The 22,456-nt window shown below is 37.2% G+C and overlaps 1 protein-coding gene across 1 annotated transcript; it reads right to left on the reverse strand.

Moving 5' to 3' along the window:
• Positions 1 to 480: 480 nt before the first annotated feature.
• On the reverse strand, positions 481 to 20,374 carry LOC139717164 (uncharacterized). The gene is made up of 11 exons (XM_071628668.1): positions 20,249 to 20,374; positions 17,689 to 17,723; positions 17,091 to 17,227; positions 16,100 to 16,150; positions 14,960 to 15,123; positions 12,386 to 12,500; positions 11,419 to 11,472; positions 10,718 to 10,938; positions 7,540 to 7,614; positions 1,860 to 1,965; positions 481 to 1,159 (listed from the first exon to the last, which is right to left on the reverse strand). The coding sequence occupies exons 1-11, from the start codon at positions 20,342 to 20,344 to the stop codon at positions 1,110 to 1,112; spliced, it is 1,104 nt and encodes a 367-aa protein (XP_071484769.1). The 5' UTR covers positions 20,345 to 20,374; the 3' UTR covers positions 481 to 1,109.
• Positions 20,375 to 22,456: the final 2,082 nt, after the last annotated feature.

Below are 22,456 nucleotides of genomic sequence, written 5' to 3' on the forward strand. Positions count from 1 at the left end.
AAAGAAAGAGCACAACCACCACCAATTTTTCATCCTGTTTCTGAGTAGAATGCATTGATAGGATTTGAAGTGGGTCTCTATAGGAGAGACAATCAGATACAAATTTGCCACACACAGTTGGTAAGTTCGCCTACCATATTCACACCAACAATGACTAATGATATCAAATTGTCCATAATTGTGTCAAATTATCTCCTCAGTTTACAAAAGAGCAGTAAATTGAAAATCATTGATTCTGTCTAAAATGTCATCATGGATGATTTTTGTGCGCCCATGATCCAAAACGAACGATAACCACCATCTAGCCACCTGGAGTTAATTTGGTGAGTATTGTTAAAATACATTTTAATTTTTGTCAGTGCCAACACACTCATAAAGTGGAAGCTGTCAGTGCATATTCAAGCTTGTTTTCCATGAGAATAATGATAACAAGCTGTCACAGATGGCTTTCAAAACTCAAACTAATGATCACTTCTCCTGTAGAAGATTCCCTCAGCACTCACATGGCAGGACAGAGCTTACACATTATACAAAAATGCACTTTCCAGAATGCAGTAGCACCATCACACACAAACACATTTATGTATAATGAAAGGCATTTTTTTATTCTCTTGGTTTTTTTCGTGTGATACTGATTTACAGATTTGCCATTTTCCAAAGTCTTGGTTCAAGGCAACTGGTCTTCAACATGACTACAATACCGACCCCAGCTTTTGATAGCTGGGACTCCAAATCACACTTTCTTGTCATGTAGCTCCCACCTTTTCAATAAAGAGGAAATTTCCATGACAATGACATGATCAATTGATGCAAATTTTGCTGATCTTTTTTTTTTTCTGTCAGTTCCTGGTTTGTCTGTTTTTTTTGTTTTGTTTTTCTTCTGCATTGTGTGTTCCACCTTGGGTAATTCTTCTCTGAAACATTGTAAATACCACGCAATATGTACGGATTGCAGAGATAGAATTAATGCCAATGAAAATTGAATGACTATAAAATTACATCACTGATTATCTCCCAAGGATGCTCTTCATCTAACAAAGAAAAAGAAAAAAAATGCTTGACTAGTTAATTGACAGCTGCTCCAACTGTGCCTGGCTGGAACCAGGTCATCATGAGTGTAGGTAACCGTGGTACTTTTCAGGGAGTGTATCCAGGAGACCTGGGCAGTGGAAAAGAAAGAGAAGAAACCAACTGAAACCAGTGTCTGTAGCAATTGAACGACTACTTGGACATAACTATAGCTGACTGACAAATTGCCCTACATTGACATTTTTTTTTTAAAATTCAGGCCTGCATGCAACAACTAACTTAAAGGGGATGGCTAGTAACTGATCAGTGGGAATGCTGGGGGATGATTGTTCCAATCCGTGTGGGATTCATTTAAGAGTACATTATACACGTATATCTATTGTTATGTGAAAATTGTTTGCTTCAGAATGGTCTCATATTCAAGTAATGTGCAATTTAATGTTTCCAGGTTAGCATGCCTGTACAGTGACGGGGCGATCGTTAACATTGAACTGCACATTACTTGAATATGAGACCATTCTGAAGCAAATAATTTTCACACAACAATAGATATATAATGTACTCTTAAATGAATCCCACAAGGATTGGAACAATCATCCCCCAGCATTCCCACTGATTCCCACTGATCAGTTACTAGCCATCCCCTGTAACATGGACTTGAAACAACACAAGAAAAAAAAAAGTCAAATAATCATGTGCACATTCGCAGCACCACAGGGTATATCATATAGCTGTGTTTTTGTACTCTTTTTTTTCCTCCCCATCATAAAAGAATGAAATGAATAAAAATGAATGAATAAATCTGGTGGAATCCTTTTGATTCCCCTGACCTTTCTCCTGCAGCCAGGCCCTGTTGAAAAGACGGGCGTAGTATCGTTGTCCAGTGTCACACAAGCATGACACCACAGTGTGACCGGGTCCCAGTTTCTTGGCAACCTGCAACCAGTCAGAACAGTTTATCAAGTTTACGTATGCATGATTGCCTTCATCAATGCTCCTATACTAGTTAATCTCATATGATTTTTAATTTGTAATAAGGATGTAGAATGGTATCATGCATCAGACATGTCCAAAAACAGAACAAAATCAGCAGTCATAAAACAACGCAACTTCCAAGCCCCCCCCCCCCCCCACCCCTCCAGATCTCGGCCGTCAACCGCGAGATCGCAATGAAAATTGGCACACACATTGCCTATAATGTAATCTAACATACCATGAAATGTTGATTTGTCAAAAAATTATCATTTATGCTTAATTGTGCTAATTTATGCATAATGATGCATGAAATCAGACTATTTGGTATAAATCACAAAATACAGCTCAAAACAGGCAAATTTTTTGCGTAAATATTCTTTTTAGTGTCCTTAGCAAATTAATGTAAGAGAAAAAAATTGTGATATCAGATTATGTATTTCTGTTTTTCGACTTCATGTTTTTCATTGTTTTTCCGATGAAATTTGTCTGTGACATCGTTCCGAACAAGAAATGTGTTATAAATTGATTTTAATCAATAAAACCCCCAAATAATCATGCTTTTATGAAATTTGCCTGTAAGCACAGTTAGCATTGAAATTGTATACAAATTCATGTTTTTGAACAATTTTTGGTCTGACATGCACGCACATATTTATGCATAATAGGCATTGCAAATTTGGTGTCAAAAGATGCGGGAGACTCGAAAGAAAAAAGTCATGAAACGTCACAGAGATAGCTTTCAGCAATAGCGATACATCGTGCGAAACAGCGAGCCCCCCCCCCCCCCCCCCCAGGCCTAGTTAGGGTTAAAGCCCCTTCTAACATTTGCAGATTTAAAAAGAAAAAGAAGAAGCTTTATTGCTTGAGAATAATACTGTTCTAAAATGTGAGGTAGGGATAAAAATAACCAATATAAAAATGTTAATCAGTGTAATCAATATTAAGTATTGTTAAATATACAAAATATGAACAATACACAGTAGTTTAATCAAAATCCCTTTCTAGAATAAACTGTCACCTTGACGGTTTACTAAGAAAATTTGTGACGTCTCTTTATACAGTATTAGTGGTTTCATTGCAAGATTTTGGTATGGTGGGGTGTTTGTGATACAACTAAATTATATGTACTTTGCACTGAGCACTCCTAATGTTAAAGAGGGGCTTTCATTTATGAGATTTTGGGGGAATATTTTGCCATTTACATTTAAATTAAACTCACACACACATGACTGGCAAATGACTACAGTGCTTTATCCTCCCCCCCCCCCTCCCATTTCTGTTTATAGCAACAAGAAAATCAGGAGTTAAATGCTGATTACACTAATGAATCACAGGTGGTTTGAAGCATGCACAGATGCATGTGGTGCAGCCCACTGCCATAAAGCCACGTAATAAATATCTCATTAGTGGATGCTTACAAACTCTACAGAGATTAGCTGGATTTGTTATTTGCATCCCCCCTCCCACTTCCCCATGATCAATGGATGGCTCATTGATGAAATCTTATACGATTTTGAGAATCAAAGGTGCACCCTTCATAAGATCTCAGTGTATTTTTAGGATTTGCAGATTCTGTACAGTATTACTTTCATTGTCATCTAACTCCAAGAAAGCTGCATTCTGATTTCCTCTACAAAAGTATAAATAAACACAAAAACCGAAAAAAACCCAACAGCAATAAACAAGCTCCTTTAGACACTTTGTCTCTCAGGATGGTGGTACATAAATTGTCTTCCACACTGATTTGAGTGGGATCACTTTAAGTGTTTGCATCATCAACAACTGTTTCTACTTTAGTTGGAAAACTCAAGCACTACACAAGGCATTTATCTATGACAGCAATGATAATGCCCCTTCAGTAGATTACACTTATGGATCCGCTTGTCTTTTTCCCTGGTGTCATAACACTATTCCATCAACCATCAACAGCAAGATGGTGCAAAAGGACAAGCCACAGATAGCGCTAATGATTATTCAATCAGAGAAGTTTACATGACAAAACATGAATGGATATGTCTTAAATCAACAGAGAGACAGATGGCACATTTGACACTGAATACAGTCCAATCTCAATTATCTGGCAAACTCTTATCTGCACTTCTCAATCATCCTGATGTGTTCACACAGTGAAGACAAATTTTTAAAAAGTGATTTGAAAGTCAATTTTAACTCACAAAACTCACAAGATTCACCTATCACATTCCAACAGAAACAGGATGTGAATTACATCAAAATGTTTTCATTTTCATTTATATTCTTTTAAGTCCTATAAATTCTGTACTTTGTTGTATCTGAAGTGGTATGCAAATGTACATGGATGGTTATATGGACTATCTTCGTTGCTATGGACAATCAGGTACACAGACCAAGCATACCTTGATTGTTGGGACTTTCAAGTAATGTGTTTTCTACATACAAATGTCGAATAACATTATAAATATCAACTGGAGTAACTTGTTCCTTATTTTCTTATCTTTCTTTTGGCTGGAAGGAGAAAATTTTTGCAAGCAATATCTTTTTTTTAAATAAAAAATTAAAAACATTCATTCTAATGTAGCACTAGAAAAAGAATTGAAGAGCATCAAGTGCAATCTACAGTTGGTGTTTCATCCACATTGAAGCATCTTTTAGTTGTTATAATTAGTGAGTATACAGGCTTAGCACAGCTTTGGTATGATAACTGAGATCAACTTTAATACCTCACTTAAAAAAAAAACACACACACAATACAAAACAAAAAAGCAAGACACAAACACACACACACACACACACACACACACACACACACACAAAGTTGCAAAAATATCTACAGCTGTTGTTGTTGGGGTTTTTTCAGAATGTGGTTGTTTGAGAGAACTTTTCCTGGATCTAAAACAAAGCATAATAACCAGTTTGCAGGCATACTTCTATAAATAGTTTTTATAATATGTATCCAAGGATGTAGAGCATAGACCATAAATTGCTTGGATGATATAGAGAGCATTTCACAAAACATCACAGGATGATTGCCTTATCTCTTGTTTGCCACTGCTATGTGCAAATAATCTGCCAACTCGGAAAAGCAAATTGTTGGAATACAAAGTGCTAGTTTATGGGCCAATCAAAATACAATGGAATCATTATAGAATGATTAAGTGGCACTCGGCAGCAAATCTCAAGTAATTACTTATTTGCTCTCGACAGTTTACGGGCTAAATATTGACGGGTAGCGGTCAAAGATTGGAGGTGGGGGAAAGATCAGGCCTAAACGACCCAAGTCCCCTTCCGGGGGCTGTAAATACCTCACATTCCTCTGCATTTGATATGTGGATTTTTGAAATTCCTGCACATTAAGGGTTTCTTCTTCTTCTTTTGTTCAATTCAGTCAAATAAGGATTTGTCATATAAGATAATACCTATAAATGACTATTCAATGATAAAAAAGAGTTTCTCAGAATCAGAATTTAACTAATCTGTGTTCTAAAGCACAGATGCAGAAGCAAAAAGAATGAGAAAACCTGTGGACATGACTTTTTGGCATTCTTCTAAATGTTTAAGATTAATAGGATTACGTTTTCTATATTCTTTCCCAATGTGTTTATAAATGCGTACGGACTGGTGAAGAAGGTATGCAAGTATTAACTGAACATGAATCAGCAAAATACAGTATGAAATAGTGTTAAAGTATGAAATGAAATAGCATATGATGCATCTTACTTGTCATGAACAAGAGAGAGTTGTGGTAAATATTCATAATGGAATCCCTCCCTTCCCTATTGATTTCTCTCCCGCTGCCCCCCCCCCCCCACACACACACACAACACAAATATCCAGACAGCAACACCCTGCTGACTGAACCACAGAGTCCATAGAGCTTGGAGATGTTACCAGTACTTCTTTTCGTTATGGAAATTTTCTTTTCTTCTGCATGGAAGCAGACTAAGAACATCATATATATGTAGAATGGAGTCATCACACCCTCTACATGTACATGTATAACAATAGGGGGAAGGGGGAAGGGGAGAATTCTGTCCGGTTGTCCTATCTGTCTTTGAATTCACACTTAACCAGTTGAGGATGAGTACCGAGTATACTGGGGTAGGTGTCTCTGGGAAATGCATGTTGTGGCAAAATCAACGGGTTAAACTGGTTCTATATAGTAGGTTTCGTTTTCCAGGTACCGGTAAAACATGCATTTCTGCCTCTCTGTACATTACAATGAATGGGAGCATCATGGTAAGCATGATGGTTAGATTTGTAGCATGTAATGATTGCTGAGATGACGTTTGGGGAGAGATTCGCTGGAAACCTCCATGTCCCTGGGACCAAACATTGCGAAGGAGTTTGGTGAATGATGTTGACAAAACACTTTATAGAAGTATGTGGCCTTGCTACTGTTGCGTTACTGCAGTTCTTAGAATACAAACCAACTGGGATAGCTGTAAAATCCTGACAGACTCGTTGGAGGTCAACACTAAACAAAAGGCATGAACTAATTTTCTCTAATCAATTTCTTTCTTCTTCTTTTTTTTTTAAAGAATTGACCTTTTTGCAGTCTTTATAAAATCAACATCAATTGTCAATCACAAAGACACTTACAAAATTTATGGGTGACAATGGGCGATATGGATTATAAAAGTTCAGGAAGCAACATTATCAAGACTTTATAATTCCCATGAATTCAATACAGAGAGAGAGAGAGAGAGAGAGAGAGAGAGAGAGAGAGAGAGAAAGAAAGACAAGCCATTTTGACCAACAGAGAAAAGTCATAATCAGCATCATGACCGACTTATCAATGACCATGCAATGTCGACTTCGCATGAGCACACAATTACTCTCTTTTTCTTTTTGTGGAAATGACCATGTCGATGTACTGTCCTACTGACCAGAGTCTTTTAATTGCCATGGAAATATGCAGGCATTATGAATACATCACAATATTTTGAGTCTACTGGGTTAAGAGGATGGAGGTAATATAAGGTAAATCATTCGTACAGGCATTAAAATTCTGTGTATCTCTCAGCTGCCATCACATGAAATATGAAATGCTAACAATCCTCCTCAAATCATTTTAACCTGTTGAGGATGAGTCCCGAGTATACTCGGGCAGAGGTTTATGGAAAATGCATGTTGTAGCAAAATCAGTTGATCCTCAATGGGTTAAAGAAGTCAATGAGAATCTGGTGAAACAAACAGTTTTGCTCTGAGACCTTCCTCTCTACATTCAAATCCCTGACAACTATAACATTTCTTGTGACCAAGGATAAAAACAAACTCCCCCTCAAAAAAAAGTCCCAAATTGACATATTCATAAAGATTACTATGAGCAATGGCAGCAATGGCATTGCTTCATCATAGCAATTTGCCTGCATGGTTTTCGAGAGGTTTGTTTACTTGGGGGAGTTTTCGTCTTCATTCATTTGTGCTTCAATCTCCACACACTCTGAAAATCAACATACAGTGTAGATTTGAGAAGCCAGCTATCTCTGAACAAAATAATTTCGTGAAACAAAACAAGAAATTTAGATAAGATCTTGGGATGTTGTTTTTTCTTACCTCCACAGCTGCCACAACATTCAATCCTGATGACGCTCCGACAAAGAAACCCTCTTCACTTAGCAGACGGAATGTCTACAGAGGAGTAGATAATATATGTCGCACAATGTCAAAGAGCCAAAAGGGGGATGCAATACACAAATCAGGGATACAAATTCAGCGCAATATTTGCTCAATGTTTTTAAATGGAATGTGACAGAAGAAAGGCAGACAGGATTACGACAGAAAGATAGAAAGGGAAAGAGAAAGAGATAAACAAATGGACCTGTATTTGAATGGCAGGTACCATGTATAGTGGACAGGCCCAAATTGGTATTCGTATAAATTCTGCGCTGATTTGTGGCAGTACAGTGAAACAGAATCGAGATTATCAGAAAAAATATTATTAAGCATGATGATGTGGAAAAAGATCTGGCTCACAAATTCAAAGAATCCTGAAATCGCTCTTTTCCAAGCCATGCCCTACCCCCATCCTCCCCCCTCAATTTTATTGCACATCTATATATGCAATACATATACTATCTAAATTCCACCCATTCCTTTTCAAGACAATGGAATAACTTTTTTAGGTCACCTCTTTTGACCTTGCACTTTTTCTTGATCTTGCTGAATGTTATGAAGCAAAGGTTTCATCACAAAAAAATGAAGAGTTGTCGAGAAGGTATGTATAGAAGACATAAGTACCCGGCTTCAAAAATAAAACTACAAACACACAATTTCTGCTCCGCTAGTTCATTGTCACTGTGAGAGCTTTGAGAAAAACTAATGATGCAATATCAATACCTCCATAAAAACAACAAACTCTGTGAAGAGCATATTTGCTGTGCTATGATCATAAAGACAGCGCTGTTGACATTGGCTCATCACAACGTCCTTGTGACCATTATGTCGGCTCCGATCATGGCTTTTATTGACTCTTAATCTGTTTATACTAGTGTAATCATAATGCAATTAACCCTGTAAAATGAGATACTACTCAAGCAAGCACAACACACACAGACAAACTTTTGGTTGAACTGCATAATCAAAGTGCCTGGAAAACCTTATCTAGCCACAAAACTTAAATTGAACACTATTTAAAGACAGCACCTCGCACAAATATAGCAAGCCTATTGGTTATTTCAGTTGCTGCTCCAGTTTTTGCTATTCATAGCAGTAATTTTTATATGTCCTTGCATAAATATAGCATGGCTTAATATCAGTTGTGGTTGTTGCTCCAGTTTTTGTTTACAGCAGTAGTTTTTATGTCCTTGCACAAATATAGCAAGCTTCATATTGGTTGTTGTGATTGTTGTTCCAGTTTTTGTTACATGTAGCGTAAGTTTTTATGTCCTTGCACAAATATAGCAAGCTTAATATCGGTTGTTGCTGTAGTTGTTACAGTTTTTCTTTAGCAATCATTTTTATATGTCCTTGCACTAATATAGCAGGCTTAATATTGGCTGTTGTGGTTGTTGCTACATGTTTTTTGCTACACGAATGTCATTTGACCAAACTGGCACAATATCATACGTTTCCCTCACAAAATATAACACTTCATAGAAAACAGGCATTTCTTTTCCAAAGGTGACTGAGAATATATTTTGTAAGGGGGCATGCATCTCAACAGATTTGCTTTGACTTATACACAATGAATGTTGTTTGCTCAACATGCGTCCTTAAAATTCATGGCAGCTGTAAGCTTGTATAAAGTTTGCCCTGGGCTTGACTTGTGTAGCAACAACTCACTTACTAAGACAAAGCCAAGCTTTAAAGATTAAAAAAGAAAAAAAAAAACTTAATCACGACATGCATCACTAAACTAATACTGAGGCAAATTATACACAAATTATATATTTTCATTCCTTAATATCTGCTTAATTTGAGGTAATTTCTCTGGATGAGGCTGAAATCCCAATGACCTTTTGCCTAGTTTTCAAGCATGATGGAATGTAAAAAATCTCTTCTCATTAAGGGAAACAACAGGATTTCAAGTTTTACAAGAGAAAATAAAGCAATCACACTGATATACACTGAAAGACCTCTCACCCACTTTACACTTGTAAATTCTTGTTTTACAAGAAGCAAGCACCACCAAGATAGAGTAAGTTATCCATGTTTTTGATCTTTTGATTTACTGTCACCAAACAGTGAAGTATTCAAAGAGGATTTACAGAAGATGTAGCAAGAGCATGACCTTTCCTCCAGTTTGCAATTCATTACAGTATTGCAGTTTTCTATTGACCGGTCCCTTATCGCTGGCACTTTAATTGGAATTGATTGGTGTGAATGCTTTCTTACAAATCAGAGTGCAATCAGATGCACAGCACCAATTGTGGACCATTCACACTATTTGCAGACGGGGTCACTGGGTGAATGATGTTGGGTGAAGACAACAATTGATTTGGGATGTTCATTCCTACTTCTGTATAGTGGTTCTAATTTTCGAACAGTGCAGTCTTACGGTGAAAAAGAGCATGCATATTGTGCACAAATTTTTAATTTGTTTTAATGATGTCACATGATTCATGACTTTGACTTGGAACAATGCAAAAAGTTATATTTTCTGTTCTTTTCCTTCCACTATGCTGTTGTTGTTGTTGCTGTGTTTTTTTCTGACAGACTCTTAAACTAACTCATTGCAAAAATCAAGCTATAGATGGTAAACCTGCAGCCTCTCGGCACATAGGAAGACAAATCAAAATATTTCATGAAAAAACATTAAGGCAAGAAAAGAATAAACTGCTAGCAAATAAATCATTTAAAATTCAAGTTTAGTGTGTATGCATTACAATCATGTAACCAGGTAAACATACACAATAATGAGTATTGTAATCACTGTTGGACTGCAAATCAAATAACACGCGAAAAAGTTGTTATGCCTTTGGGCAATAATGCACTTAAAATAGCATAAGCGTTAAATCGCAAAAACAGCATCTGGCAAATATGTAAGTGACTTCCTCATTTGAAAAAATATCTGTTTGCAAAAATAACAGCTTATACAGTATCACATATGCAAGGAATATGTAGGTGAAACATTGATGAATTCATTAAACTGCACAGTCATGACATATTTATAAAGCATTTCATTGGGTACAAGATCTATGACCAAATTACAAAGATCTCCTTAATGACATGTGGAGTGTTTTAGTTAGGAAAGGGAAAGGTGGAGTAAAGAATTCACTGTTACTTGACTGACCATATTAACGGCATCGACATCCTGAATGCAGATGGCTTCGTCAACGGGGGCGCCCTTCATATTGTTGGTGACACGCCCCTGACCTATGCCCTCGGTGATGGAGGAGCCGGGAGAGCGCTCTATCTTGCCATGGGTGAAGAAGTTGTAGAGGACGCTGCCCTGGGGGTCGGCTAGCACCACCTTCACATCTTTGCTCTTCTCCTTCATGTACATCCCCACACCTGTCAAGTGGCGCATCACAGAAAGAAGAGTGTACATTTATTAACCCATTGAGGATGAGGTGATTTCGCTAAATATTGCACACAGTTCCCATAAACACCTGCCCGAGTATAATATTTGTGACTAGTCTTAAATGGGTTAACCTAATCAGGCCAAGAAACTATATTTTAGTGGTTTGGTGTAAAACCTTTTTACCATAATTTTTGCAAAATCTATGGTTATTGTTTCATTCATGAGGTAGAGTACATAGGTTCTTTCATATGATAGCCTATGTTGTTGTTGTTGTTGTTTTGATGTGAATGTTTGTCTCATTTGCAGAATTTTTAAAAGCCTCTTAACACCCTAACTGTCCTTCAAGGTGCAGACGAGCTAAATGACGTTTGGCATTTTATCGTAGAATCATGCCTACATATAAGAATTGGAAAGCAGTTTGGCTTTGCCAATAAACCACACAACGAGCTTTCAAAGAGTGCTAAACATACCTGCCAGGGTTCCACCAGTTCCAGTTCCAAATGTCACAGCACTCACCTTGCCCTCTGGAAACAAACAACAACAATAATAATCACAATAATGATAAAAATGATAATGATAATGATAAGGATGATGATGATGATGATAATTACAACAAAAATAATAATGATAATAATAATACTAAAGATGATGATGATGATGATGATGATAATAATAATAGTAATAGTAGTAATAATAATAATAATGATAGTAATAATAATGATAATAATAATAATAATAACTAGAAAAGCACTCTGAGAGCGCAGACCTCCGCCAAGCATGCAGCTCATTTCCACCACTGATCTTGTTCTTCTATTATTTCCACCCATACGTACTGCATTGTGGGCAGAGTCGCCCGAATCCCAATATAGATGCCTTTGTTACGTCATAAACCCTCAGCTGCACGGTGCGCCTCGCCCCAACAGAAACTAGAGCACGCACTTTAGTGCGCGCATGCAAACCTCAAATGCGCGCAGCCTGAACTCGCAAGTTCATTGACCCTACCTGCCAAAATATCAAAAATCCTTCATAAATTCCCCCAAAATTCTCGGATCACTACCAAAAGTTAATCGTTTGGTACTTGTGTCATTCTCAACCTTTCCTGCAAGTTTCATCCCAATCTGTTAACTTCTTTTTGAGTTATTTTGCGCACGGACAAACGAACGAATGAACGAACGAATGAACGAACGAACAAACAACAGTAACGAAAACATAACCTCCCCCCTTATAATAATAATAATGATAATAACAATAGAATAAAAAATATGAAAGCACAAATATTAGAATAACTGTATATGGCATTTATTTCGCAAGTCTAATTTTCAGTGAATCGGGACTTTCCGATAATTTCACAAGTGGTTAAACTAGCAATTGTGGAGTACAAGTGATGAACAGAGAAATGAATGATTGCACGTCACATTCTCAAAGGTCATGGCCAACCTGTCTGCTGCCAGATCTCTGGTCCTGTGGTTTCTATATGGGCCTGGCGGTTGGCAGTGTTGTCAAACTGGTTGGTCCAGATGGCATTCTCCAGGGAATCAGCATAGCGTTTGGCCTTTGTGACAAAAAGCAGAAGGCAACAAGAGCTAATGAAGCAGTGCTCCAATTAAAAGCAAATATCAAGGATAATGAAATAAAAAAGTAAAAAATAAAGAATTATGATAAACACCATATAGTCACAATGGGATGAAGAAAAATAACCAATGATCTTTCCCTTAAGACCAGTGAAGATTGCCTTTTCGTAAATAACTGCGAGAATAGGAAAACTATATAAATGCTCACACTTCTTATGGCTAACATTACGAGTCTTATCATGTGCAAGTTTTGTATAGATGGGAAATCACATCAGAAAGTAAGAATTGTGAGAAAGAAGAAGAGGGATTCAACATGAATGAAAGTATTTAATGTTACCTACAGCTCTAACAAAATTCAGCAGCATGGCCGTTTCCTGCCTTAATTTGCTTTCAGATCATGCTGAAAGGTAATAAAAAGAGTTTTGTTTGTTTTCTTTTAATGTGCACTCAGATCTACAGAAGGCAAAAGCCGCAAACAATTTGCCAAAAGTGGTATGTAAGCTACCTAAGTGCAAATTATCAATGGATAACCACTTGTTAGATAATAATCATACACATCGCGTGTGACAAAAATGTTTACTAACACCTGTTGAGAACGTTGAGATTATCTACACCCTTCAGTGCCTCATTCATGTACACTTGCTGCTGAAAGAGTGGTACATGGCCAAAGGTTGAGTTTAAATGTGCTTCAAGTATAAAAAAAAAACCAAACAACTTGAAAAGTGCACAGAAATTAGGGTGAGATTCTGTATAGCAACAACAGTCTATCATCTGAAAAGGTATGACGTTTAAATGCACAGGTCACTTCTTGATAACACAGTTCTGGAATAGGCCTGGGCATCAATTTATATTTGTGGCCTTTTTTACTTTTAGATTCTGAGATAGAAGTCAACATAGAGGTATTAAATCTCTACTACCCCCTTTCAGACAGATGCACCTCAATGTCAATTTTGGCGTGACTGTGTTTGCTCGCTCTATGGGCATAATGGGTGTATAATGGCACTTAAGTTATCTACGAGTAAATAAAGCGTTGCCTAATTATCTCTTCTTGAGATACTAATTACTTAATAAAAATATGAAAAACAACAATGACATAGATTTGGGATGCAGTTTGTGGTGCTACCAAATAAGAATCAAAGTCCATAAAGGTCTCTAAAATCAATTATTATTTCCAGTTTAAAACTTCAGTATGACCTGAAGGAGAAAATCTAGGTTTCATACACATATTTCGTTCCATTGTCTAATGTGTAAAGAAGAGGATATTATGATAGTCTATAATTATAATATGCCAATGCCAGCAGCACTGAATCAAGGAAGGGCATGGGAGAGGCAAAAAACTAACCATTTATTTTTACCACCACCCATGCACCATCCAGCTATCATGCGAAGTCATGTTGCAAAGGAAGATCAAACAACACAATGCCATGATCATCATATTATTGTACTGCATTGCAGACCATCCTTAAAACAAAATTCAGACTACCTTCATTTCAACTGAGGGCTATCAATTGCAAATCACACACACATGCACGGTCACATGCATACATACATACACACACACACACACACACACACACACACTTTGTTTTATTTCAATTTCATTCATTGATATACATTCCACTTGAATGTTTACAAAATAAATGTATGAAATGTAATATCTCCTGTCCAGGAGTACACTTGAACCATTCTACTTGAATGTTCTGGTAAGCAAATGTACAGATATGCACAGATATACAAAATAAATACATACAGTATAATATCTCCTGTCAAGAGGTATACTTGAATCATTCTACTTGAATGAAGTGTTCTTAAAGAAAACACACAAACACATACACACACAGACAAACACACATATTATATTAGACATCATTAAAAACACAATTATGATTATTTGTGAGATATTTAGCAATTGTCCAAGGTCTTGTTTTCTATTGTAATAAATCCAATACCTTTTTAACTTTTTTTTCCTTGTCTGAGGCACAGAGTTTACTCATAAGTTTATAATTATACTTCTGTGGGTACATTTCACTTTCCTCGGTGTTCACACAGCTTTGTCAAGTTACATAAGGACATACAGGGGGACAACTACTGTATCGACAGTGACATTGATGCCACCATACTAACAAGTCACACATAATATCGTAATGTGCATGAGAGAATGACAGGAGTACATTTGTATGCGATTCAAGAAAGCCGTGCCCGGGAGAACGATGCAAATGCTGGCCAGGCATGTAAGCATAACACGTGCCTTGCATGTACTCGTATTGTTCTCCCGGGAACACTTTCCTTAAATCGCGTGCATTCACGTCATTTTCCTGGGTAAATGATATGTTAATCAAATCTATTTTGGCCTACATTCATCATGTACAGCACCATGGTTGGAGAGGTGGGGGGGGGGGGGGGGGAGGGTGTGACAGGGTGATAGGAGGAAAGGTATTACCTGGTGATTGTAGTTGTCTGGATTGTCAAAAGGCACGGCAGGAACGGGGAAGACTTCTGCTCCGAGGAGTCTGAGCATGTCAATCTTCTCTTGGCTTTGTGTGTTGGGCATGAAGATGACACACTTGAAGCCCATGGCATTGCATATATGGGCTAGACCAATTCCTGCATGGACAGGGAAACAAAACGCATCATGAAATCCTCGAACGCATGACAACAGAACAATGTCATATTGATTTTACAAACACCAAAACTTTCACTGTAATGGTAAGACTGTCTCTGATATCATACATAATGATTATTCCGCTGCCATTTCTCTTAATGCAGTAATGAATCAGGCTTTACTTAATAACCTTGAAAATATCTAAAATGCTTTACACTGCAACATTAATACACACATCCTAGGGGGAAAAAAAGAGTCTCTACTCTGGGAGGGTGGTATTCCTATTCCACACCCTACCCCTGATCAGTTGCTTTACTCTTGCTATTAAAGGGCAACTGACATCAGAACAATGGTCTGGATAAGGCAACAAAGCTTTTAGAAATATAAATATGTATATATATATATACATATATATATATATATATCATAAATGAATCATACATCTGGTTTACTTTTTGTTTTTCATTTCAAAATCATTATTTTCGAAAAAAACAACAACAACAAAACTTCAAACAACTCTTGATGAGGTCATATTCCAATTATATTGTAAGTATAAGCTGAAACTTTGAGTCAAGCACTATTTATGCCCTTGAAATAAGGGTAAAGTCTTAAAAAGTTTGGCATTGCTATCAGGGAATTTCATCTGTTCTGAAAATGTTTGTGGTCACGTGTTTATGCCAGGATAATGTTTCAAAACTAGGCACAGCCTATAAGATATAGGGTAAAATCTGACAAAATGACATCTCAGAAGAGTGTATTACCATGTAGGCATGAACCTGCTAATTGCATTTGGAATCTGCAAATCATGTATTATTTTATTTTCTTCCTCCCAAGTGGTTTAACCAATCTTGTTTGCAAGGATACACAGCATACAATGCACTGCTTTTTGTAACTGTAGAATAGCTGAGCTTGGAAAAACAAATACTTTAATACCATGCCTCAGTACATCCCATAAAAGCGATCTTGGACTCCATTTACCTGTGTTTCCTGCAGTCCCCTCAACTACAGTACCACCAGGTTTTAGACGACCTGCAATGAAATCAAACACCATCATCAAATTCACATCATTCCTGTCCATTTTACTTCATCTCATCAACATTGCTTTGTGCAAGATATAAAAGGATAGCAAGGCATGTAATTTCATCACCTGACAGTAGTGAACAGAGATATTAAAGTGGCATACTGGCAAGAGAGACTACTTTCAAACAAACAGATAAAAATTACTTTTATACGGAGGGTAATTTGAGAAATCCTAGTCAAATTGAAGAAGCACCATTTCCTGCACATCAATGTTATAAAATCTTGTACTTTAACCTTTATACACAAAGCGCTGAATATGCTTTCCTATATTCTCAGGCAAGTTTTATGTCTCTCAACATAACATTTATGATGCAACTTTATCATGCCAGTCCCTTTGTATCATGGACTATCAGTGTTGTATGTATTATGCAAACCACTGCATGCAGGAGTCATTGACTTGTAACTACCAATGCACATTAATTTTTTTACTGCCTGTTTTCCCAAAAATGTGTTCTATTTTTCATGCATGTATATGTGTCGGTATTTCTGGACACAACTTGAATTTTCTCCTTTTTTCTCTCCATGATTCAAGTGTGGTTTCAGATTATGTTAGTCTCACAGTTTAAAAAATATTTCTCTTCACTTACAGTTTCCTCGAATGATTAGTGATCACAAATTGAAAATTTTTGTATTTTTGTTTTATTCATGAGCTGCTTTGTATACACAATATCAGCATGATCTATCTTGAGAACCTAAAGGTCTTTTGAAAACAAGGGCTGCTATCATTTATTACACTGACTATAGATACATGGCTGCACCAAAGTGAGCATCTAATGCACATATGACTCATTGCAGTGCTAATATTTTCAGCTCACACAATTCAAAACAGCAATTTGTTTATTTTTCTCCCTAAATTTGGGAAGCCTCATCAATCTTTCATGAAGCATACCTTCATCAATTCCCTGCTTGATAAGGAACAGGGCAGCTCGGTCCTTCACTGACCCACCGCCATTCGCAAACTCCGCCTTGACCATTATGTCACATCCTGTCTCTTCACTCACTTTGTTGAGTCGAATGAGGGGGGTTCTGATGGCCACCAAGAGATAATATATGAGGCATCCATAAAAGTATACAGATATGGTATAACTATAATTTCATTTGCTTGAGCACTTGATGAGAAAAAAACAAAGAGGTAAAGATGGAGCTGGAATAATATCGCCTCAGTTCGTTATGTTTCCTACACTTAACTTTGTGCACATAATTTTCTTTACACTCAGCTATGTACGCCAAGTGTTTAGAGAGAGGCACTTGTGTTTTTTGTTTTTCATAAATCATCTATGATATGTGATTGTCTTCTATTTCCCAGGTCTTAAAGGAGAATACACACCTATAAAGAAGGCAAAGTCAAGATGCCTCGATACAAATAGCTGTATTATCATTTCCTTCTGTAAAAAAAAATTATTAAAATTACCTGTTAGTATGACATTTTTGAAATATATATAAAGATAATGATCAAAACAACCACTTCAAAATGTAAAATATCTTACCTGCCCACCATCCCAACAAAGCCCATGCGTACATCCTGCAAAAATAAAGCAGAGACAGTGATGTGAAAAAACAAAACAAAAACACCTTAGAAAGCCTTGTTTCTTAATAATGCTGATCATTCATGGTTTTGATTATAGAATTTAGTGGAAATGAATCATACAGAAATTTCATTTCATGCAGCATGCATGGTCTAACTTACATATTAAGTTTGTTTACAACAATGAATATTTGGCCTAGTTTCTCTCACACAATAAACAGCATCTATCAATCAATATAGGTGTGACCTCAAACATAGGAAGAATACTAAAAACCTAAAGGTACATCTTCGTTGTCACAACATTTTTGTACACTTCAAAAAAATCTGTAAAAAATGAGAAATAAAATACTAGTATATATTTTATTACTGGCAAAAAAAAATTGTGTGCTTTAATTTTTGTGCTGATTTCATGTTGCGCAAAATTCTCAAAATTTCCATTTGAATTACAGTACCTAAAATCTTTATGATTATATATATACATTGTATATATATTATATTACATATATTATATTATATTATATATATCATATATCATATTTTACAATATAATATATCCACAGACATAAGCACTAATCTACAATTCGCTGATTTAATATCTTCAGTCTCATTTGGGGCCACCTGAAAACCATTACGCCACCTGAAACTCTTGCCCACATTACCCTTCTGGCCACCTAAAAAAAAGAAGAAGAAAAAAGAGCAAGCTCTGTATGATAATATGCATTGATATATCACTGTCAGCACTCCTACGGGCTTTCTTTACAAGCCTATAGATATACGCAGTTTCAACTGACGACACTCACAGACAATGGACAGACTTCCTTGTCCCCCCCCCCAAAAAAAATTCTGGAGCTTATGCACAGACACATGCATACACACACACTTGACAAGTGGTGGAGCATTACGTATTATCTTTGGGGAATATAGTAGACTATGGAAGTCTTGCCAAGATAGAGGGTATGTGAAATAATCACCCCCCCCCCCTAGGCTTATCTCCATACCTTCTATACTATTAATGCATACATGCAGATGTAACTCTCAGATCTTGTCAGTTATCATCTTTATCATTCATGTCATGCATCAATAGAGAAATTAGGAAATAGGCCCAGCCGCAGTGCGCGAGCATCTGTGTGTTAGCAAGCAAGGTTAGGTTAGGTTTAGGGTTTTGGGTTAGGTAGATAGGATTGTATCTATATCGTTAAAATTAGTTGAGGGACATTAGGAAGTCTTCCCAAGAATAAAAGGGAGAAAGAAAAGAAAGAACGAAGGAAAACAGGAAAGGAGGGATGAAAAGATGCTATGCAGCGGAAATTGGCCCCACTGCTGTATCAATCACGCAGAAACGGCGTTGGGTGGAAGCCACATTCATGAGTAATATACTGTGAAAGAAAACCCCACCGCTGTGCTTATGTACACCACACAGTGGGGTTGAATTCACGAGTATAACAGCAAAGCCGCCATAGTATATTAGAGACAGGCAGTGGTGGCGCCTATTTCAAAAGAATGCTGAAAACTCCATAGACAAACCACTCTGGTCTTGTCTTTCACTGACACTAGTCTTTTCATCTTCTCTCTCCCTCTCCCTTGCTCCCACTCTAAGGTCAGGATAATTTACTATGCCATCAAGACATATCAGACCCAGGGGCAGGGCCATAAATCTTGCAAACGATGACCAACAGAGACTCCAACCCAAAGCGCCTTCTGATCTGGAGATTCTCCCGCCTGAAACCCCTAGCAAACGGGAGACCCCAACTTGATGTGTGCGAAGCGCGAAGTTCCTAGGGTTCTAGACGCTCTCTTGTGCTATCTAAGGCTTATTTTTTCAACATACGATAGAAATAAGTAAGAAATCCCTTCTAACGGGAGACAAAGAGCCAGGGCGGGAGAAATTAAATCTCAAACGGGAGAACGGGAGATTTTGCAAAAATGGGTTTTCGGCGGGAGATCTCCCGTCGAAAACGGGAGAGTTGGAGTCTCTGGACCAATGATCTATAAAGTAAACAAGAAAGTAAATTAGTGTAAAATACAAAATGTGTATTGTATTCTTGTGAAATAAAACTTTTGAAAGCTAACCTATTTTACATGTTTTGCACATTTATTCTAATTTATGACATAGATCTAGTTCTAAAAGACTAGAGTCTAGAGCTAGACTAGCTAAAATGACTGCTATGCTAGACTGCTAGAGTATATCTGCAGGTAGGTTTACCTATAGAAAATAATCTCTACGCTCTTTTAAAGCTCCATTTCCATTTTAAGAGTAGCGTGTCTTCAGTTGTTTTCTCTACGAACGTTGTACCTTGGTCAATGATGATGACAGCGCATTTCTGCTGTGTAAACAAGCAACGGCCAAAAGCAGCATGCGCATGGCCATGGCATGGTTCATAACACAACAAAACAGCACAGAAAGAAACGGGTGGGACTGTAATCTATTCCCTGCCCTGCGCAATCTAGTGGCCCTGGGCAAAGCCATGTCCAGAATTAAATTGCAAAGGCTTTCAATTGAAAGGTATGCCCGCTTGACTTACATTTGAAAGACATCGCAGAAGTCTTCCATGATGCTGCTGACAAGCTCCTAAAAGCTCCCTGCTAATTCTCTGCATTGCCGCAGACATATTGGCCATGTAATTTGTCCAAGGGCAGCTGAAAAGAGGGGGCGGGGCTTAGAATAAACACAGACTACCGGTATATCACGCTGTTACTACTTGCTAGACTATAGTACGTTGTTGTTGTTATTTTGATTTTTTGGCGTGTATCATTCATTTATGAATATTTACGCCTGAATATGAATTTATGAATATTTACGCATGTACTGGTATTATATTCTTTCATCAAGACACCCATATTCTCCATACAAATAATGATGGGGGGGGGGGGGCAGGGGATATATGCGTGTTACCACCTGCCTGAACATACTTAGTAACTGATTACGTTTATGTAGCACAGCGTACATTGAAATCTACTACGTGTCAGGATTGTGCTCCTGAAGACTCCAAAGTTTAACCCGAAGATTGCGTAACATAGTAAACTGGATAATTGAAACAGACGAATAAAAACAGGTGAATGGAATACTGTAACTCGCTAAAATAGGGTGGGTGGGGATCGAGGGTCCAAAAGTATGCACATTATTATTCGCATTTGGGCGCAGAATTCTCCCTTCTAATTGCTGATATTTTTTGTGTTAATTCTTTTTAATGTAATTTCAACTTTAATAAATTTTACATTGTGACGTCTGTGTAATAAACAGCAGGCTGATGTCGCATGTGTCATCAGAGATTTGCAATCCGCAATGATCAAGAGTTGGGCACTCGCACAAAGAAACAGATAAGATAAAGACCCATCGACTATCGATGAATGCAAAGCGACTGTTACAACCTGTATTTCATAAATTCACATAATAACATTTGTTTTTCTGCGAAAAATGGCATTTTCGGACAAATGTTTCCCTTTGTCAAGGCATGACTTCAATCTTGGACCCTGAACTAGCTGTCATTTGTCATGTTGGTTGGCCACAATTAGTCATGTGTGCAGCTCGTCACTTGGTTTACGTAGCAAAGCATATATATATATATATATATATATATACTTTTTTTAAAGAAAAAAAGGCCTATGGAGGAGTCGAATGACTGAAAAGGAGAACGTGACAGAGAAACAAAAAGAACGAAAAGAGATGCTGAAAAGAAACAGGAAAAGAAAGAAAAAAAACATCGACTTCCCAGTAAAAGATAAATTTTAGTTTAATAGCTGGAAAAGCATGGAAACACCCACGCATCCCTTGATACATTTGTACTGGAGACAACCTAGGCGGAATCCGCTTGCATTCAAACAAACTTCAAAGTGATGCTTCGCTTGATCTGAAGAGTGCCGCGTCTGGCGATTCTGAGACACTAACGATTAAAATGTTTGAAACTCGGTTGTCCTGATGCAAGTCATCAGTACCAAGGAGGCTGTAATTATTCAAACAGTTGTCAGATTTCTATTGATGTACAAAAGAATTTCACACGTACATTTTGTGCCTTTGATGATCGACGTTCAACGCCGCCGTCTTGCTGAGCAATCTGAAGATTTATTTTGAACGTTAACATAATATTAGCCATATTTTGCTTATCTTATTTATTGAATGAAAAGAAATTTCACTTAATGATAAAGCATGTAAAACAAAAGTCAATCCCGTCCAGAAATTTGTGCAAGAGTACGAATCAGAGCTGTATCATGAGAAAATATTTAATATGGAATAATCTTCAAGTATAATTCTATGTTGATAGATATCAGATTAGTGCCCGGGTATGCCCAGTCGAGCAATTTTCATCTTTATTTCAGCATTTTTTTGCGCAATTTCTATTCGCGCATCCTCGTGTCTGTACCACCTACCTTTTATAAGGAGGGATAGCGAAAAGTAATTACCATCACATCTTCCTTAGACAGTGGTTGGTGATTATGCAATGAGACACGAGTCAATTGTCTTTCTATCTGCGTGGAAGATCCTGTTTGGCACATGCTTCAAATATTTTTGAGCGGCGGCATCGAACATCTAGAAAAAGGAAATAAGACGGTTATGACTCCATTCTCTTGAACCTTCTTGGTCATACCAATCTTCGTGATGTTTCGTCTTTGTTTAACTGACTGCATATAGCTTGGAAAAAGATAGGTATACCTTGTAAAATCCTGATTTGACTCTCATGAATATTTTAAATGTAATCATTTCAGTCATCGTACTTTATTTCAATTTAGAAAAT

This window comes from Diadema antillarum, unplaced genomic scaffold, assembly GCF_040938485.1.
Source record: "Diadema antillarum isolate AM-2024a unplaced genomic scaffold, OU_Dant_1.0 scf00000007, whole genome shotgun sequence".
NCBI classification, from domain to species: Eukaryota; Metazoa; Echinodermata; class Echinoidea; order Diadematoida; family Diadematidae; genus Diadema; species Diadema antillarum.